General features: G+C 34.4%; 1 protein-coding gene across 1 annotated transcript in view; it reads right to left on the bottom strand.

Moving 5' to 3' along the window:
* SLC25A36 (solute carrier family 25 member 36) overlaps positions 1 to 17,288 on the bottom strand; it is a 41,354-nt gene extending 24,066 nt beyond the window's left edge. Inside the window, exons 1-3 of the mRNA XM_051985651.1 lie at positions 16,844 to 17,288; positions 8,784 to 8,954; positions 5,322 to 5,399 (exon numbers count right to left, since the gene is read on the bottom strand). Coding sequence (XP_051841611.1) covers positions 5,322 to 5,399; positions 8,784 to 8,954; positions 16,844 to 16,884 — 290 coding nt within the window. The 5' untranslated portion in view covers positions 16,885 to 17,288. The remainder of the gene's footprint in view (positions 1 to 5,321; positions 5,400 to 8,783; positions 8,955 to 16,843) is intronic.
* Positions 17,289 to 18,017: the final 729 nt, after the last annotated feature.

Genomic DNA, 18,017 nt, shown 5'->3' with positions numbered 1-18,017 from the left:
AGCTATTAAGTGAGCTGGTTTGGCATCTTAGTTAAAAATGTAACTAAAGAAAAATATAGACATTTAAAGAAACTTGTTGTAATGTTGATGTGGAATATGTGGGTTCTTCTGTACCAAACCAAAAAAAAGAATTAGTTATATAGAAATATTTACCCAAGGCACTTTAAGATTTATAAAACACCATATTTAAAATAGCTATCTGAGGGGCAGCTAGATAGTGCAGTAAATAGAGCACCAGCCCTTAAGTCAAGAAGATCTGAGTTCAAATCTGGTCTCAGCCACTTAGCACTTCCTATCTGTGTGACTCTGGTGGGCAAGTCACTTTACCCCAATTGCCTCAGCCAAAAAAAAAAAAAAAAAAAAGCTATCTGTAGCTACTGTAAGTATTACATCTTATATAAGATATGGAAACAGGCTCACGGAAGCAAAATAATTATATCCAGGTTACACAGCTATCAAACAGCATATATTGGATTGTGAAGATGTTTTGGCTTCAAAAAGCCAAGTACATCCTCACACTTAATGGAAACTTTGGCCCAATTTACAAAAAAAAAAAAAAAAAAAAAAGCAAATCAGTAATCTAAACTAACTACAAAGTATTGATTAATGATTTATATCAAAGATTTAGTTAGCTCTTAAATATTTCATAGATCTAAAGAAGTAAAAGTGTCTTCTCCAAAGTCATCTAGATTGTAAATGGCAGGGCTGTTCTTTGAATGCAGGTCTTTGGATTCCTAACCCAATGCCAGTTAAAAAAAGGTCATGTTGGGGAGGAATATTTCCAAAGTGAGAAATCCAGAAGTATGTCGAACTTCCAGAGTGAAGTTGTTTTTGTGGCAGAATAAAGTCCAGAAAATCAAGAGTGTTCCCTAGAGAGAAAACAATTATTAACAAAGCCTACTTACTATATGCTAAGTATTTCATAACTTCGATCTTATTTGCTTCTTACAACAACCCTGGGAGATAGAGACTATCCTTTACAGTTGAAGAAGTGGAGGCAGATAAAGGTTAAATTACAGAGCCAAATAACTAGTGAGGATCTGAGCCTGATATGACTTCAGGTCTTCCTAATTTCAAGCCCAATACTTTTAACCACTGTGTGCCACTTTCCTGCCTGGCACATAATAAGCACTTAATAGTGAATAAATGATAACAAACTGAATGTAGAAGCAGCTATGAGAACCCAGTCATCTTCTATTAAGCAAAACATTAAAGAAACTTGCTAAAATATGTAAAATACCACTCTTTTCATGAAATTTATTATAGAAAATGCAGCTATTTTCATAAAAATGTTATCTCAAGATGCAATAAAGTTATTGTTAATATTTTAAAATTTTGTCATTTTAGTTTTTAATATAGTAGACATCAACAGATGACTTTAACATCATCACCATGATGATGATAATATTTAACCTTTTTACTATGTCCCAAATTGTAATCCATATAATTAAAAGTTCTTTGGAATAATTCTTAAGCGTATAGAATGGTCCTAAGATCAAAGAGTTTGATAACCTCTATGCTATGATAGTTTTACCCTCTCTATTGTTAATTTCCTACCATTCTTTGCCCTTAAATTCTATGACATTTTAAAATCTGGTGTCTCCCAATCTTTGTCCTTTTACATTTGATATTTATACTTCTGAATATATATAGCACACTTGTGTGCACACACTCATACACACCTCAGAGCTATAAATAACAGATTATATTGAATTTCATAATGGGTATTATAGGATTACTATTCCTACTTACTAAATTTAGATTCCCTATTAGTCTTACATCCTATTACTGGAGTCTTGTAATGTCCTTTTCCAGAGATAAGAAACCCTAAAGTTTTGTTTCTTTTTCTAGGGTAAGTCTAGAGTAAGACCAAAAAAATTCTGAAGGCTCCCCTGTTCAAATCTTTTATTTTGTTTTTTAATTTATGTAGAAAATGAGAGAGAAGAATGACTTGTAACTTAAAAAAGAACAGGATAGTAGTTGTGGTCAAACACAACCTGAAACACCATCTTGACTTTTTATCAGGTCTCAAGAGTTAAAGGAGATTAACTTGCTTAAAGGATCATTTAACTTTGGAGTTAGAAATAAATGGTTAGTTTACTTGACTCTTATAAAAATATGCCAAATACTTTTAGTTTAACTGAAGATTTTGAAGTGCAATTGGTATAAAGGTATGTATATTACACATTATACTTTATATTCTGCCTTTATAGCATGATACACTGGAAATGATTAGCTACAAGAATTGTTGTGTATGTGTATATACTCGGACAATTAATTTCTCTTTTTTAGATCTCAATTTCCCTAACTGTAAAATGAAGGGGTCTTATATGGCAAACTAGATCAGTTCTAGATCTATGTATGATCCTTCAATCCAAAGTCAGATAGCGAAAACTTTACTAATTCTTACAAAGTAAGAAAGACTCATAATCTAAGTATTTTTCTTTCTTCAGAACAAGTATATTAGTCACAAATCAGATTAGTTAAAATGCATTTTGTTTCCTTCCAAGTTAAATCTGCCAGAGAGGACAGATCATTGTGTACTTTAAACCCTTAAAACAAAATTTAATCGGAATGTTTTATTCCTACATTAAACACAATCAAATGCTGATTGTACTAACCCAAACAAGACGTTACTGAATTTAAAATAACCTGTTAATAAAGTTTTGGCCAATATTACATAGCTCTACTCAGCATACAAGTATATAAACGTTACACTAATGATTTGCCAGAAGTCTTATCTTTTCTGCCTTTATGCTTTATTAAACTGCCTTTTAATTTTTAGAATTCTTATTTAATTTCCATCACTCTCTTTTTTCTATCTTTTGTATAATTTCCTGTCTTCACTATTCTCAACTTCCCTGCTTCAAGTTCTGTCCCTTCCCTTATTCTCTACTACTTGGCAAAATGCTTTTTTCCTGTGTAGGTATGACCATGTCTTCAGCCTAAAAAACTCTAGTGATTCCTTCTTACCTATGATCATATAAAACTCCCCTTTTTTGAGGAGGAAGAAGGGAAAAAAGAGAATTTTGTATCCTTTACAACCTGGGCCTTTCTTAACTTTCCAATCTTGCCTACATTATTCCTCACTTTATAGTCTAGCCATACTGATTCCTTGTTGTCTTTGTTAACCTACATTTTGTGCTCGTGCTTTTGTACTGCCTAGAATGTTCTCCCCCTCCACATTTCGGCCTCCTAGAATCCCTGGCTCTTCTTCAAGATTTAGGTCAAATTCCAACTTCTGGAGGACTTTCCCCAGTTCTCCTGACTGCTTCTAAGGTTATCTCCCATCAGCTCTCTCTTGGTATCTGGCAAATATTTGGGCAACTAGGTGGTATACTGAATAGTGCCAGATGTGGAGTCAGGAAGACTCATCTTACTGAGTTTAAATCTGGCCTCATATAACTATGATATCTTGCACAAGTCCTTAAACTTAACCTTGTTTAACTTCAGTTTTCTCATTTATAAACTGAACTTTAGAAGAAAATAGCAAATCAGTCAAGTACCTTTGCCAAGAAAACCCTAATTGGGCTCATGAAAACTATCTCTGGTCTGACACCTGAGATCGCTATAGCCCTCTCTAAACTCCCAAGTACTCTTTCTTTTCTACTGCCAAATGGGTAGGATTACAACAGGAAAAGTTACAGTAAGAGAATAGGTGGAAAAAATAGCATTAACAAAAGCCCGGAAACAGAAAAAATAATCTCTGGAAATGATTGAACAACCAATGGCATAGTAAGGGTATAATAAATGAAATTGCAAAGCTAAAATGTATGTGTTTAATCCAATGACAAAGTTTTTTCTTTTAAATCTAAGAACTTAGAACAAGATTCTCTGAGTAGAAAGCACATCAAAAAATTTAAATCTAACTATGGCATTTCCTTATACATCTTGATTGTGTTCCTTTCTGTAGATATCTTCTTTTAGTGAGCTGTCCTGGAAAAATTTTAAACCACTATTGATTTTAAGTTAAAATAACTTAAGGAAAACAATAAGTCTCTTCCCTCCTCCCAATATAACCCATAATATGGACATATGGCATTAATCACAAATTTTAAAGATTGTATTTACATCATTTAGATATCTTAACGTAGAAAGCAATTAATGTATTTTATTTCATACTTTCTGAATGATTTCCATTTCTATGAAATCATGCATGGTACTACTCTGGTCTGACACCTGAGGTCGCTATGGCCTTCTCTAAACTCCAAAGTACTATTTCTTTTCTACTGCCAAATGGGTAGGATTACAACAAGAAAAGTGACAGTGAGAGAATAGGTGGAAAAAATAGTATTAACAAAAGCTCAGAAACAGAAAAACATCAAATATCAATGGGGGGGAGGAGAGAGAAGAAATTCAGTTTGATTGGAGCTTCGATTATAAGAAAGGAAACAACAATATGATAGAAAGGAAAGATAGGTGGTTGGAGGGCTTGACTATCAGGATATAGAAGCTGAACTTCATTTAGTAAGAAATAGGGAAGTACTGATGGATTTTGAGCAGAACAATGATAGCATTATTTGTATTTAGAAGGAAGAGTAATCTGGCAGTAAATATGAAGGATTGCTTAGAGCAGGGGAAGAAAGTAAAGGCAGTAAGAACTTGCTAGGAGGCCAACTACAATAGTCCAAGAAAGCATCAATAAGTCTACTTTAACGCAACAGGAACAGAAAAAGAGAAGCATCTGAGATATACTGAGGAAACAGAATCCAAAAGGATACGAAGTAGGGAAGAATCAAATGGGAAAATGGAGGATTGGCGAAGACAAGATTTCCAAAGAAAAGCAAAAAAAGAAGAGGAGGAAGGAAGCATGCAAGTGAGTGGGATTATACATGAATCAAGATCAGAACCTTGGGAAATAGCAATGATGAAGAATTAGAAATAGAAAAAAGAATGAAATACATGGGAGCAATTAAAGTAGGGGTCCTTAACCTTTTATAAATCAGGAACTGTGGAGAGAGACCATAGCTGGATGGCATAGAAATTCAAGGATTTCTCTGTTATATACCTTCCTCACTGGGTTATAAGAATCCAGTAAGAATTCATACTAAGGATTCATGTGTTGTTTTTTAAATGAAGGGTTTTCAAGTGTTAATCTAAATGACTGTTCTTATTAGTTTTAATAAAGAAAGGTGTAGTATGTTTAAAAAAAGATGAAGAGAGTCACAAAACTGTACCCCTAAAGTTACAACATGAAAATTTTTTTTGACTTTTAAAGCAGATGAAACAAAGACTTTTAGCCCATTTAGTTAATAAAGTTCATTTATCCTGAAGAAAAAAACAATGTTTTGCTTACAAATCTAATTTTTTTTTTTTTTTACCTGGAAGGGGCTACTCCAACTAAATTAGGGCCTAATCCTCTGAACAAAGAACGAGAACCCTCTTTTTCCAAGATCATCCTGAAAGAGAAAAAGCAAAGATTTCATAAGAATTGTAAAATTTGTCATAAAAATATTTTAAATAACAAATTATACAGGTATACTTTAATCAGATTACTATTCTTTTATCATCAATTTTCATTTCTAAGAACAATCTAAAAAGTTAGGCTTCATTTAATTAAAAAAAAGAATACTATACTGGTGTCATGTTCCTTTCTAAGAAGGGAGTTTTGGGAAGACAGGCCCATTAGTACACTGTTGGTAGAGCTCTGAATCAGGATGACCATTTTGGAAAGTAATTTGTAATTATGCATATAAATCAACTAAAATGTTCACATCATACCTTTTGATTCAGAGATTCTGCTACTAAATTTATAGGCTAAGGAGGCAACATTGATAAGAAAAAAAATCACAATTATACAAAAATTCCATAGTAGCATTTTTTGTGACATCAAAGAATTGAAAACAAAGTAGAGTCTACTGATTGGGGAAGGTAGAATATAAATGTAAAGAAACAGTACTGTGTTCTTAGACATGACTAAATGTAACGAATACAGAGAAATATGGAAACATCTGCATGAACTAACTCAGAATGGAGCAAGCTGAGGGAAGAAAAGTTTATATAGAATGTCTACAACATAAATGTAACAAAGAGCAACTAAATAATAAAAAATGAAGGCTGCAAAATTACAAAGAAAAAGTATGACTCCAAAGAAGGGATATGCCATACTCATTCTACCTCTTTATAGAGGTGGAAGATCCACAGATTTGGTATTTTTCACATATTTTCAAAATTTTTGATGAAACAATTTTGTTATTTTAAAAAATCTTTCTCTCCCCTTTAAAAATATCTGTGGCTGGTAGTACATGCCTCTAATCGATTCCTACTCTAATTCCTACTATTGGGGAAATTTGAGGCTGATGGATCACCTAAGTTTGGGGGGTTCTGGACTTACACTAGGGCTAAAAGTTGACTAGGTGTTGACATTAAAGTTTGGAACTAATATGAAGAGCCCCAGAAACAAAGGCTGCTTAAGAAGGAGCTAAGTGGTCCAGTTAGGAAAAATGGAAGTTTAAAATTTTCTTACTGTTCAACATTAGAAATATATCCATAAGGCTACTGTATTTCCAGTCTAGGTAAGATGAGACCTTGTCTCAAAAAACAAATAAAATTCTGTTTTATGGGATGGCTATCTGGATGGATGCTGACAAAAAGATACTTGAGGAAATTTTAGAGATGAAGAAAAAGACAAAGACTGTCTAGAAATTAAACTCTCAAAGATCCAAAGTTATACTAGTAAAGATTTTCATGATTAATCTGTGAGTCAAAATAACAATATAGGCAAATTCTGTGCAGAACTAAATCTGACAATAACTGCCCATAACTGGACTGGGTTGTATTTCCTACTAGTGATATATATCTCAATCAATCACTAATGGAAAATACAACCTAGCATAGCACTATTTATCACTATAGAGAATAATCATAATGTATTCCAAAATTATTTAAACAGATAAGTTACTAAACTGCTTACTAATCTGTTATCAAATGTTCTACTATATTATTATCATTAAGTCATTCTGTTAAAAATTAAGTATATTTAGTGCCTACTGTGAACAGCACATTCTACTAAGGTAAGAGATACAAAAGAAACAAGACGTAATTCTATGCCATCTAGAAATTTTCCATCTAGTTTTGTAGAAAAGATTACACAACAAACAGAGTAAAGTAAAAAAAAAAAGAGTAAAATAAGTAAAGTTTCAGAGAGCAATGAAAGAAATGTGAATATATACTGCTGAAAGAGGAATGAACAGAACAGGCAAGTCAATCATAAAAGGTTTTTTGAGGATAACAAACTGATGAAGAGGAAAGGGATTTTTTAGTCATGGTTGAAGACATAGGCATTAGACAGAAGAACAAGTCAGTCAGGTCAAGAACATCTCAGAAATGATATGGCATGGAATGGCATATTAGTGCAAGGGAAGAAAGCAAGAATGGGATGAGATGAGCATCAGAAGTAATGAGTCATCTGCATAGTTGAAACTACTGGAGTTCACACTTTCTCTGTGGGAGTGTAAGAAAAGAACTAAATATGGAAAAAATTTCTACAATTAATGGAAAGAGAAGAAGAAAGTGGGGGCAAACAGTGGTAATAAGAAAGAGTCAATCAAAGAAGGAAGAATCAGAGATGAAAATTTTTTAAAAAATTGAATGTCACACATCAAAGGAATGTATTTTAAGGAGAGGTAGACAGTAATATCAATATAAATGATTTTCTAGAAAACATTCTCTTAAATGTGGAAAAAACTCATAGTAGCCTTTTAATTTAGTCAAGTTAACAAAGGAAAGGATAAGCAGATGAAACCTTGTGGCAAAGGGCAACACAAGATGAGTTTGTTTTGCTACTAAAAAGTAAACATCATTGAACTTAGTTCAAATAGATCTAGTTCTAAATGTCTGATAACTCAGATACACAAAACATTTGGTTACATAAGCAGCCCCAAAAATGCTACTCCTCAATGATTTTTCTATTTTTGAAATGTATAAGGAAAGATTGTGGTTGAAAGTTCTCTGAAGTGATGTTTCAGTTTTATTTTTTTGTTTTCATTGCCTAACACAAGGTACATAAGCAATAATTTTTTTTGTTGGTTATCAACTATTTGGCATTTTTTAATTTTAAAGAAACTTGTGATCTTCTAAAAATGTCCTAACTCCTGATTTTTAAGATCTAGCTATCTTGAAATACGAAAAAGATTACTATTTTTTGTTAAGTTTTTTTTTAAAGTAAATTTTAAATTAAGTTTAAGATTAAACTAAAGGTTATCACTCTGGATGATTTTATACCTATTACTAGAAAACACATTTTATCAAAAGGCAAAAACACTAATAATTTTTTGAACATATATCATTTTGTTGTTAATATACCATTATGTAGACATGAAATTGTGTTATCATTCACCTGCATGTAAAAACTAGTATCAATTTAAATTAAATGATTCAGTTCATAATATTTAATTGTTTTGAAAAGCTAAAACAAAACAAGATTATATTGGTACTATTATTCCTTAACTAAACATAACTCATTAATCTAACACATGTAATATCATTGTTAGATTCTTGAGAAGAGATACAAAAGGAGATAATATTTTTGTTTCTTTGTATAATTTACATAAATAGAACTCAAATAGCACATGATTTAAAAATTACAGTTCCCCTTTTCCACCTATACAAGCCAATCAAAAATTTGTAATACCATTAACTAAGATAATCTGAATAGACAAGAGCTTTTCTAAGCTTGTTAAATAGTTTTAAAATACTGCAAATGTGGCAAAGTATATATAACATGCTGATATCTATTAGGTATTATTGACAAACTGAGGAAAATGCAAAAGTTTCATACTTACTTTAGACAATGGAGAGGTCCAGGGGAGACTCTTGCTACCCGGTTGACACTAGCACCAGTCATAGTGTTCAGCTGTACTTCAGAGATATAAAGTGTCACAGAGGAGGACTGTAACCTTGTTTTCACAACTTCTAGTGGACATGTTAGAATTGCACCAACAGTTCCCCCACATCTGTGGGAAAGAAAACATACCGAAATGATCTACTTGTCCCTCAAAACAACATTTAATTCTTGTCTCACTTACAGATCCTGATTTCTCTCAGATGCTCAGCTATAAGAAATGGATGAATGAATTTTATTTTTATCACATCATTTTATATTTTTGTCACTACATGTATCATCTGCATTGCAGAAAATTCGCTCTGACAAAAGTTGCAAGACACTGGAAAATCTACTTAAATTTGTTGCCCTCAGCTTTCTCATGTCTGTGAAAAAACTGTGAACTATGATTATTTCCAAGTCTAACTATACATACTTTCTCCAATTAGAGTATTTTCAGAATACAGATTTAGACTCACATCTAGGAACATACCAACTTCCAAATTAGCTTACTTAAACAGACCATCCAAAAGCAAAAGGAATAACATGGCTTCATTCAAAACCAAGTAAGTGTTTATTTTAAAGACTTCTAAGTTGCTTATGATTGGAACTTTGCTAACAAATAAAAGATATTTGGGACATTCAAGCTGTGAGAACTTCATTTTGACGGAAAGGAAAGTAATGGAACGGTACTGCTAAACAAGCATTTAAATTTTTTCCCCACTGCTTTCAATTCAAAAATGAATTAAAAGTCTTAAATTGTTTTGTATAATTGGACAGTCCCCACAGGGACTGTAAATTACACGTTACAACTTTTAATAATGGAGATTTAATAATCATGATTATGAATTTTAGAGGGAACACTGCTATAATCTAATATAAGAAAAAAAAGTGACTAAATTTGTGGTGCTTCTTTGAGCCAGTTTCAGTATTTTTTGTAAATTTTTACATGTCAATAGGTGTTTATTTTAAAAAGATTCCAGTGTAATATCTGTAGCCTTTTGAAGGTAGAGGAATCACCTGATGTTATAGAACTCCTAGTTTGTGTTTAATATGACTTTTTTATACCTACTGTTTTTTTGGTCTTGTGATTCCTAGGTTTTTTTTTTTAATAACTTTTTATTGATAGAACGCATGCCAGGGTAATTTTTTACAGCATTATCCCTTGCATTCACTTCTGTTCCCATTTTTCCCCTCCCTCCCTCCACCCTTTCCCCCAGATGGCAAGCAGTCCTTTACATGTTGAATGGGTTACAGTATATCCTAGATACAATATATGTGTGCAGAACTGAACAGTTTTCTTGTTGCACAGGGAGAATTGAATTCAGAAGGTATAAATAACCCGGGAAGAAAAACAAAAATGCAGTTTATATTCATTTCCCAGTGTTCTTTCTCTGGGTGTAGCTGCTTCTGTCCATCTTTGATCAATTAAAGCTCTCTTTATTGAAGAGATCTACTTCCATCAGAATACATTGTGATTCCTAGGTTAATAAATTCTATCTACCAATGTAAATTGGCAAATTATTGGTTTAGCGATTTATAATCTTAGAAGGTTGCCCGTGTGTATCAGAGGCAGAATATGGACCTATGTCATCTGAACTCCTAATGTGGCCCTTTATCCAAGATGCCACATTTCCTATCTAGTACATTAGAATTCATAGACATTTGTGAGCTATTAATACTAGAGCATGCTTATTATGGCAGTTTGGATATTTGATTAAAGAATAAAGACATTCCCCAAAATTAAATCAGTTTTGAACCATTTCCTTTATTTTTGTTATAGAGGAAAAATGTGATCTCTTCAAATCTATTTACTACTGATAAAGGATGGTGGAGAAAAACATTGATGATGACTAAGAAGAATGCTTTTTTTTTTTTTAAAATTTAGCTAGAAGTTTGCATATGTAATTAGTTTATAAATTATATATTTCCATCTAAGAATAGAAAACATATCTATTAATTCTAACTAACTCTATGTATATGCCTAAATCATAACACTTAAAACTGTAGTTTACGACTGATTCTAAATGAAACAACCTAGTTCAAATTTAATTGAAAAACACAAAACAAAACAATAGTTACCAGGAAATACAATTAGCATGCGTATTTTGGAAAGGACAGAGTTTGTAAATCTATCTAGCAAAAAAGCAACAAACCTACAATGAATTATAAGGAATTTTATAAAATTGTTTAAAAATGTCATTCATATCCTAAGATTTAATTAGAACACAGACATACTAAGGCTATAGCTTCAGATAAATTTAAACTTTAGAAGATAGGACTACAGTTTTCAAACATGCTGTATTTATCTGTTACTTACTATGGCTTTAGATAAAATTAAACTTCTAATCACTTGAAGATAGGCCCACAGCTTTCAAAGATGCTGTATTTACCTGTTGCTTTAACAACGGATGTTGGTTACCTTTTTATCTGGTTGGTTTCATTATATTTTTATTATATGAAATTAAAGAATGCCTTGGAAATATAGCCTTGCCTAAAGATAATCTAATGCTAGAAAACTGCATTTTAAGTTTATTAGAAAAACTAGCATCTTATAATATTATAATCCTATCTGCCAGGATTATCTTGCTGATATGTCTACGAGTTATTCAAATTGTAATATATTCCTACAGCAAATTATTACAATATATGCAAGTTCTATTCAAAATTTTGATCTCATTCTCCCCAAAAGACAACATAACACTTAATACTTTTGATACTGCTGAAAGTGAAGCATTGGTGCTTATCTGCGCGGAAGTATAAAGGTTGTATTAGGTAAAGTATAAGGGGTATATTAGGTGGTCTTTTATAAAAATTATTTGAGACATAATTGAGGCTTTAGAATATTACAAGGACACATTCTTAAAATATAGTATATTATTTTATACTCTGACACAGCCAATTAATTCATAACAAACTCAATGAAAACAGAACAGAGGAAAAGATTGCTTAAGTAGCACATAGTATTACTGATGAGACTAACTTCTACAAATTTATAGTCTCCAAGAATTGCCTCGTAGCCCTGAAAGATTAAGTGAATTGCTCAGGTTGGAGAACTATGTTAGAATAAGGACCTGAACCCTGGTTTTTGTGACTCAAGCTTTTATAGCAGGCTATTTTTCATTTTGAATGCTTAATAGTGGGAGGAAAAATGAGAGATCATACATATATCACAAGATTTTTAGTTCAAAAGGAAAAACTACTTGGAAAAAAAAACTGCTTCATTTTTGAGTTGATAAACAATTAGACAACATGTAAACTCCTTAAATATCTAGTTACACATTTTATAAACTGTAAAACACTTAAGAAATCAAAGTTGATGGCTGAAATTTATTAAACAAAAAAATACACAATCACCACAAGCAAACAATTACTGGGATATGTTCTTGGATCAATAAAATTCTTATTATTACAATAGCAGTTCTGTTTCTAATTGTCACTGATGAATTGCAATATTACGAATAATAAAAAATATTGTAATTTTTTAGGTTATGTTTCGAGGAATGAATTATGAGCATATTTGAGGCAGTCAGTCATTTCCTTAACATCGTGATGTTGGGAGAGCAGTAAGTGGTGGTAAGTACACTAGGAAAATGTATAAATACCCCGAAAAAGTGTACAAAAAATTATGAAAAGGTAGTGTTGTTAGAAGGAACCTTAGAGATCATTTGATCCAAGTCCCTCATTTATCACGCTGACATTAAAACAGAGTGACACTAGTGAAAATTGTGAAGATTATTTTGATCTCATTCCTATTATTTTTTCTTTACATATACATTACAATACAGGCAAAGCTTTTATTTTTTATGCCTCCTGCATAAGTTACTTCTATATTTGGGTATATTCTTATTTGTAAGTTTGTTTTAGTGTTTTTATAAATTTACTAAAGCAAAACTACACAAATGTAGTTATTTCAGTTATTTTAAATTTATTTGTTTGTGGACTAAAAATGATGGTATTCTTAGGTATCCTCTACTACAAGATTAAGGAACTATGGGATAACATAAATAAGAATTTAACAGGATGTTTCAGAAAGTATAGATGGGATGTAATCTGCACTGGCGAAGGGAAATAGATTCAATTAAATGTCTATGTGTGACATAACTGTTATTTTAACTATACTACAATTAAAAAATGATCTGTCTCTACAACATGGTCAGCAACCTTTTCAGTATTAAATACTATTAATGAATGGTGCTAAAGAATGAAATTAAGACAGGCAAAAGAGAAAGAAAAAGTTATGGGAAAAGGGAGTTAAGCAAAATAAACAATGATATTAAAAAGCAATGAAAACATATAAAATTACCATAAATGTAAATGTGTATTTACAAGATTCTTTTAAGTACAACCAAGATTTTCAAATCCTGAGATAAAACTGAGATAAGGAGAAAAAATTTGGAACACAAAATTTTACAAAAATGAATGCTGAAAACTATCTTTATATGTATTTGGAAAAATAAAAGTTAATCATAAAGAAATATCTTATATTGTTAACACTTATTAAGTTCTCTTTGAACAGAAAAAAACCACACAAAACAATATAGTATAACAAATTTAAAAATATGCCACAAAATTTTAAATTTCTTTTCAATCTCTTCCAATAGGAAATATCCCCTTTCCCATTTGTGTTAAATGATATAAAGCAAGGCACAGTCAATGTAGTAGTAACTATTGGAACTTTTGACTCTTAAAAAAATTTAAAGAACATTTTATAATCTATATAGCTTCTTTTTTGTAAAAAAAAAAAAAACTGCAAAAAATGACACAATTTGAATTCTAGCTCAGACTGTACAATGGTAATTTTTTTTTTTTTTTGAGAGGCGAGAAACAACAGTTAATTTATAGCCGGTTACCTTTAAAACTAGAATAACTCAAAGACAGAACTTTTAAACAACTCTGAATATTAACTGCTAATAAATGAGATCAAAGGGTGTCTTATTGGAGGCACGGGATATGCATGTGAGCAAGTCAGATGAATAAGGTACAGTGCCAGCTTTCAAATGTTTCTTATTTAACAATGCTGCTTGCTACCAGAAATCTATGAATTTGTGATCCTGATAAGCTAATATATACCCAATATAGTTACTACCTACTTGATTATGTACCAGTAAACATTACTGGACAGTTTGAAAACTCCAGTGTGTTAAAAATGTCAATTATAAAATGTTATATTACTGCGAAACAAATATTGCACTATCCATAAAATTTAACACTTGCCAATTTCAAAAGACATTTATGATCTTTAATAATTTAAATCATATGATAACTATATCAGCTTGAAGACCTGAGTTCAAGTACTGCTTTGACACATACTGGTTACATGACCAGAGATAAGTCACTCAAACCTTTCCAGGTCCTGAACTTAAGACTGTAACTTATAAAGAAGTTGACCGAGAGTGGTATTTTAGGAAGTATCAACACCAGGAATTTCCCACACTAGGAATATTAGTTCATATCCTACGTTAAAATTAAGGTGATCAGCACATTTTCAACTACAAATTCACCAAAAACCTGGGCCACAATAGTGATGCATTTCTCTTTTTTCCTACAAGAATTACATCTCAGAACTCCTAAGTCCAAATTAATTTCATGCTATGTCTCATCAGAACATAAAAAGAATGACATGTAAATTCACTCTCCCATAAAAGATTTATAAAAGCCATCACTTAAATGTTCAATATTCATTAAGACAATATTATCAGATCCAACTTGAATTTTACAGATGAACAAAAACTCCTTGATATTAGGCATCTCTTCCTGTCTCTTTACTCCTCCTGTGTTAACAGTTGCATAGTGGCAGTACTAAACTTAATTTTTAATCTCACTTTGTAATGAAAATACTGGAGTGAAAGACTTGTCCAATGTCCAGCAGGTCTCCGATTCTATAAAAGTGAAGCTCAAAGAACATGTTAAGGGATTTGTCTAAGTTGATTTAATAACCGAGCTAGGTCCAAAACCTAGTACAGTGTCTTTATGGTGTACTACCCTGCCTCTATTCCTACAATTCAAATCCCTAAAAAATTATTAAATTATATTCTAAGTCTTAGGAAAAAAAAAAGTTTGCATGAGAAAGTGTTAGTTTTAGAAGGAGGAAAACCAGGGCTCAAGTCCTCCTTCTTAACACATACAATTTGTGTGAGCATGGGCATTAAACTCAGCTCTTTCACTGTCTCCATGGGACTCTCTAAGAATATGTTGATAATGTAAAAGGAGATCTTCACATTGATAAAACCACATGTTGTAGAAAAAAATCCCACATAATAAAATTTATTAACAAACTGTGAAGGATTTTTTTTATAGAGACAAAAAAACTGACTAGTGATCCTAAATTAGTATAAACTCAGAATCTAATTTATTTGAAATTACTGATTTTTCAAGATAATATATTCATAATTTTTTTCTTTGAAATTCAAAGATCCTGCAAAGTGAGGCACAAGTTTAGTGAAAAGAAAACTGGATAATATTAAAATGTCTAAGTCTAAATCACAGCTCTAAACCTTATAATATGACTGGATTTAGGCAACTGATTATACCCTTAAATGTAAAATAAGGATAGAGCTAGGTGATGTCTAAAGTCTTTTCTAGTTCTAAATCTAAAGTGCTAAATCACATAAGGGTTTTTCACCAGTTAAAAAGAAAAATATCCTTAAGATTATTTTGGGGCCTAACAAAAAGTACTAATTAGTCCATCTCTAAATAAAAACTTTTTTTGGAGAAAAATTATTGATCAAAATAAATGCTAAAAAGTTTTATCACTTTTAAATGATACAGAAAATACTCCAGGTTAGAGATTTGTAAAATGAACTATCAAAGGGCATTTTAAAAGTACGTAAGCATATACAGCACTGCACAAAGACTTAGTGTCCCTACCTTAAGAAGCTGACAACTTTTAAAACAGCATAAAAATCCTCTAACCCAGACTCAAGGAATTTAGTTTAAGGAAGGAATATGCAAAAGGGCCTTATATTATAGTCTTACTATAGTCTTCTATGACATTATAGTAAGATTCCATTATATCCCTCAAAAATCCCTTAGAAAAAATTAGGTAACAAAAGAGGTAGAGAGACCATCAAAGGTCTCAGATTTCCGTCCCAGTTTCTGTAAACACAGGCAAATTATTGACAAACCATGGAAATTCTCCAGTCCCAGTTACTCCATTAAAGCAAAAGGGAAAGTAGCCTATCTATAGAGGAATTCATTAAGGTTTTTCCATTAGGTAATACATTTGGGCCCAAGGAGGTGGGGGGTAGTGGTGGTGGAAGGAGATTGCTTTCAACTTCAGGGTCCTAGATCTGGCCGAACTGGTGAATATAGTAGGCTCTCAGGAATCTCCCCTCTTCAGAAAGCACAGGGTGAATCCGCAACAGCCCAGCTGGGCTGGAGAAAAAACCCAAGCCTTTCCCCTTGGCTTGGTCCTACAGTCTCCTCGCAGGCCAGATCAAGTGAGGCCCAGAGCCTTGGCAGGCCCGGAGGCCTCGGGCCGCTCCAAGGGCACCCATTTTGTCCCCAGCTCCCCAGTTTCTAGGCCTTACTCCTCTTCTTCTTCTTTCCTCCTCCTTCCCCACTCCTTGCCCTCCGAATCACTATCGGTCACCTGCCAGGCCTCGGAGCCCACACGAGGCCAAGCGGGTCCTGGAGCGAGGCCTGGCGGCTGCCGCTCCCCTCCCCCTCCTCCGACCCCTCGCGTCCCCCAGGATTCTCTCTCTCGCCCCGGCTCTCGGATGAGGGGATGCGCGCAACATTTTCGCAAAGCGTGATAAACACGTTGTTAATTATTACTATTTTTTAATTTCAATCTCGTCTCGCGCTCCTCACTCCCCCTCCCCCCAGTTGAAAGAGTTCCCCCGCCTGAACCCCCACCTCAGCCCCAGAGTTCCTTGCAGGGGTCCCTATCAGCCCCTCCCTCCCTGATTTCGTATCCTCCAACCACCCCCCACCCCACTTCCTTTTCCCTCTGGACCCCCCATTCCCTCAGTCTTTCCCTCCCTCATTTCCTTCTCCCCGCCCTCGCCCAGTCCGTACCCTCCAGCAAACAGATGCACCAACGTGTCGCTCTGGTTCATTCTCTCTCCCGCATGTCCCCCGAGAACAGAAGGCTGAACCAAGACTGAGCCGGGCGGCGGCGGCGGCGGCAGCGGCGGCGGCGGCGACTTGGCTTGGCTTCCCGGGCAGGCCCGAGCTGCGCAGCTCAGACGTCAAGGGGAGGGGGGGGAAGGGAGGGAGACAGCAGCAGAGAGAGGGAGGCCGCGGGGAGGGGGGAGTATATAGGTTGGGGGGAGTGGGCTCAAGGTAACCGCAGCGCGGCTGCTTTCCCCAGCCCGCACTTCGGTTCCTCCTATTCCCGGCTCCCAGAATCTGCAGCCCCACACTCCCCGCCGCCGCAGCCGCCGCCGCCGCCGCAGCCTAAGCAGCCTCCTCCCAGCTTGGCTAGGGGCCCGGAAAGCGGACCTCAGGGAAGGCAGGCGAGCGGAACGGGGGGCCACAGTCTTAAATATTCAAATGACCCCGACATAAACAGAGGCTCCTATTGGCTCGCGTCCGTCGTGGCGTCACGCCGCCCGCACGCCACCTTCACGTGATCAATAAGTGCCTTCTCAATGAAATCGGTGGCCTCGGGGGAAGCGGAAAGGAGGGGGACTGTGGTGTCCACCGGGTGGGGGAGCGCATGTCTCTGGGGCGGGCACAGAAATCAGGTCTTCACGCTCTATATACGACGACACCAGAGGCTGGATGGCGGCCAGAGATCCGAGGCCTGGAAACTCTGGCAGCCAAGTGTAAAAGGGAGGAGGGTTGTAGGCACAGTGGCACAGTGAACGTCTGGTGTCCTTCCCATGCCCTACATTAAAAGACTGGGTACTTTGGGCAGTGGGTTATTCTCACATTGACCTTGCTCCATGTGACTGCACTGATTCTCAGGGTCTGTAGCTTCATGATGTGTGCACTCAAAGAAAGGAAAAGCTTAGGGAGGGAAAAAACAGAAACCCACCCACCAGAGAGGGATTGGAAAGCCCCAATCCCAGGGGGAAAAAATTTTAAAATTTAGAATTCCCCCACCCCCATTTTTCTTTATGGTTTATATTTCTGGAAGGGTAGAGTTAAAACACCTAGTCCCATTTAGCTCTTTTAGGAGTCTATATCTTTAACAATCTAAACAAAACTTGGATTATTCTTTAAAAATACTGAAAGAATAGGAGTC

The sequence above is a fragment of the Antechinus flavipes genome, chromosome 3 (genome assembly GCF_016432865.1).
Source record: "Antechinus flavipes isolate AdamAnt ecotype Samford, QLD, Australia chromosome 3, AdamAnt_v2, whole genome shotgun sequence".
Lineage (NCBI taxonomy): Eukaryota > Metazoa > Chordata > Mammalia > Dasyuromorphia > Dasyuridae > Antechinus > Antechinus flavipes.
This window is presented reverse-complemented; position numbering and strand designations above follow the sequence as displayed.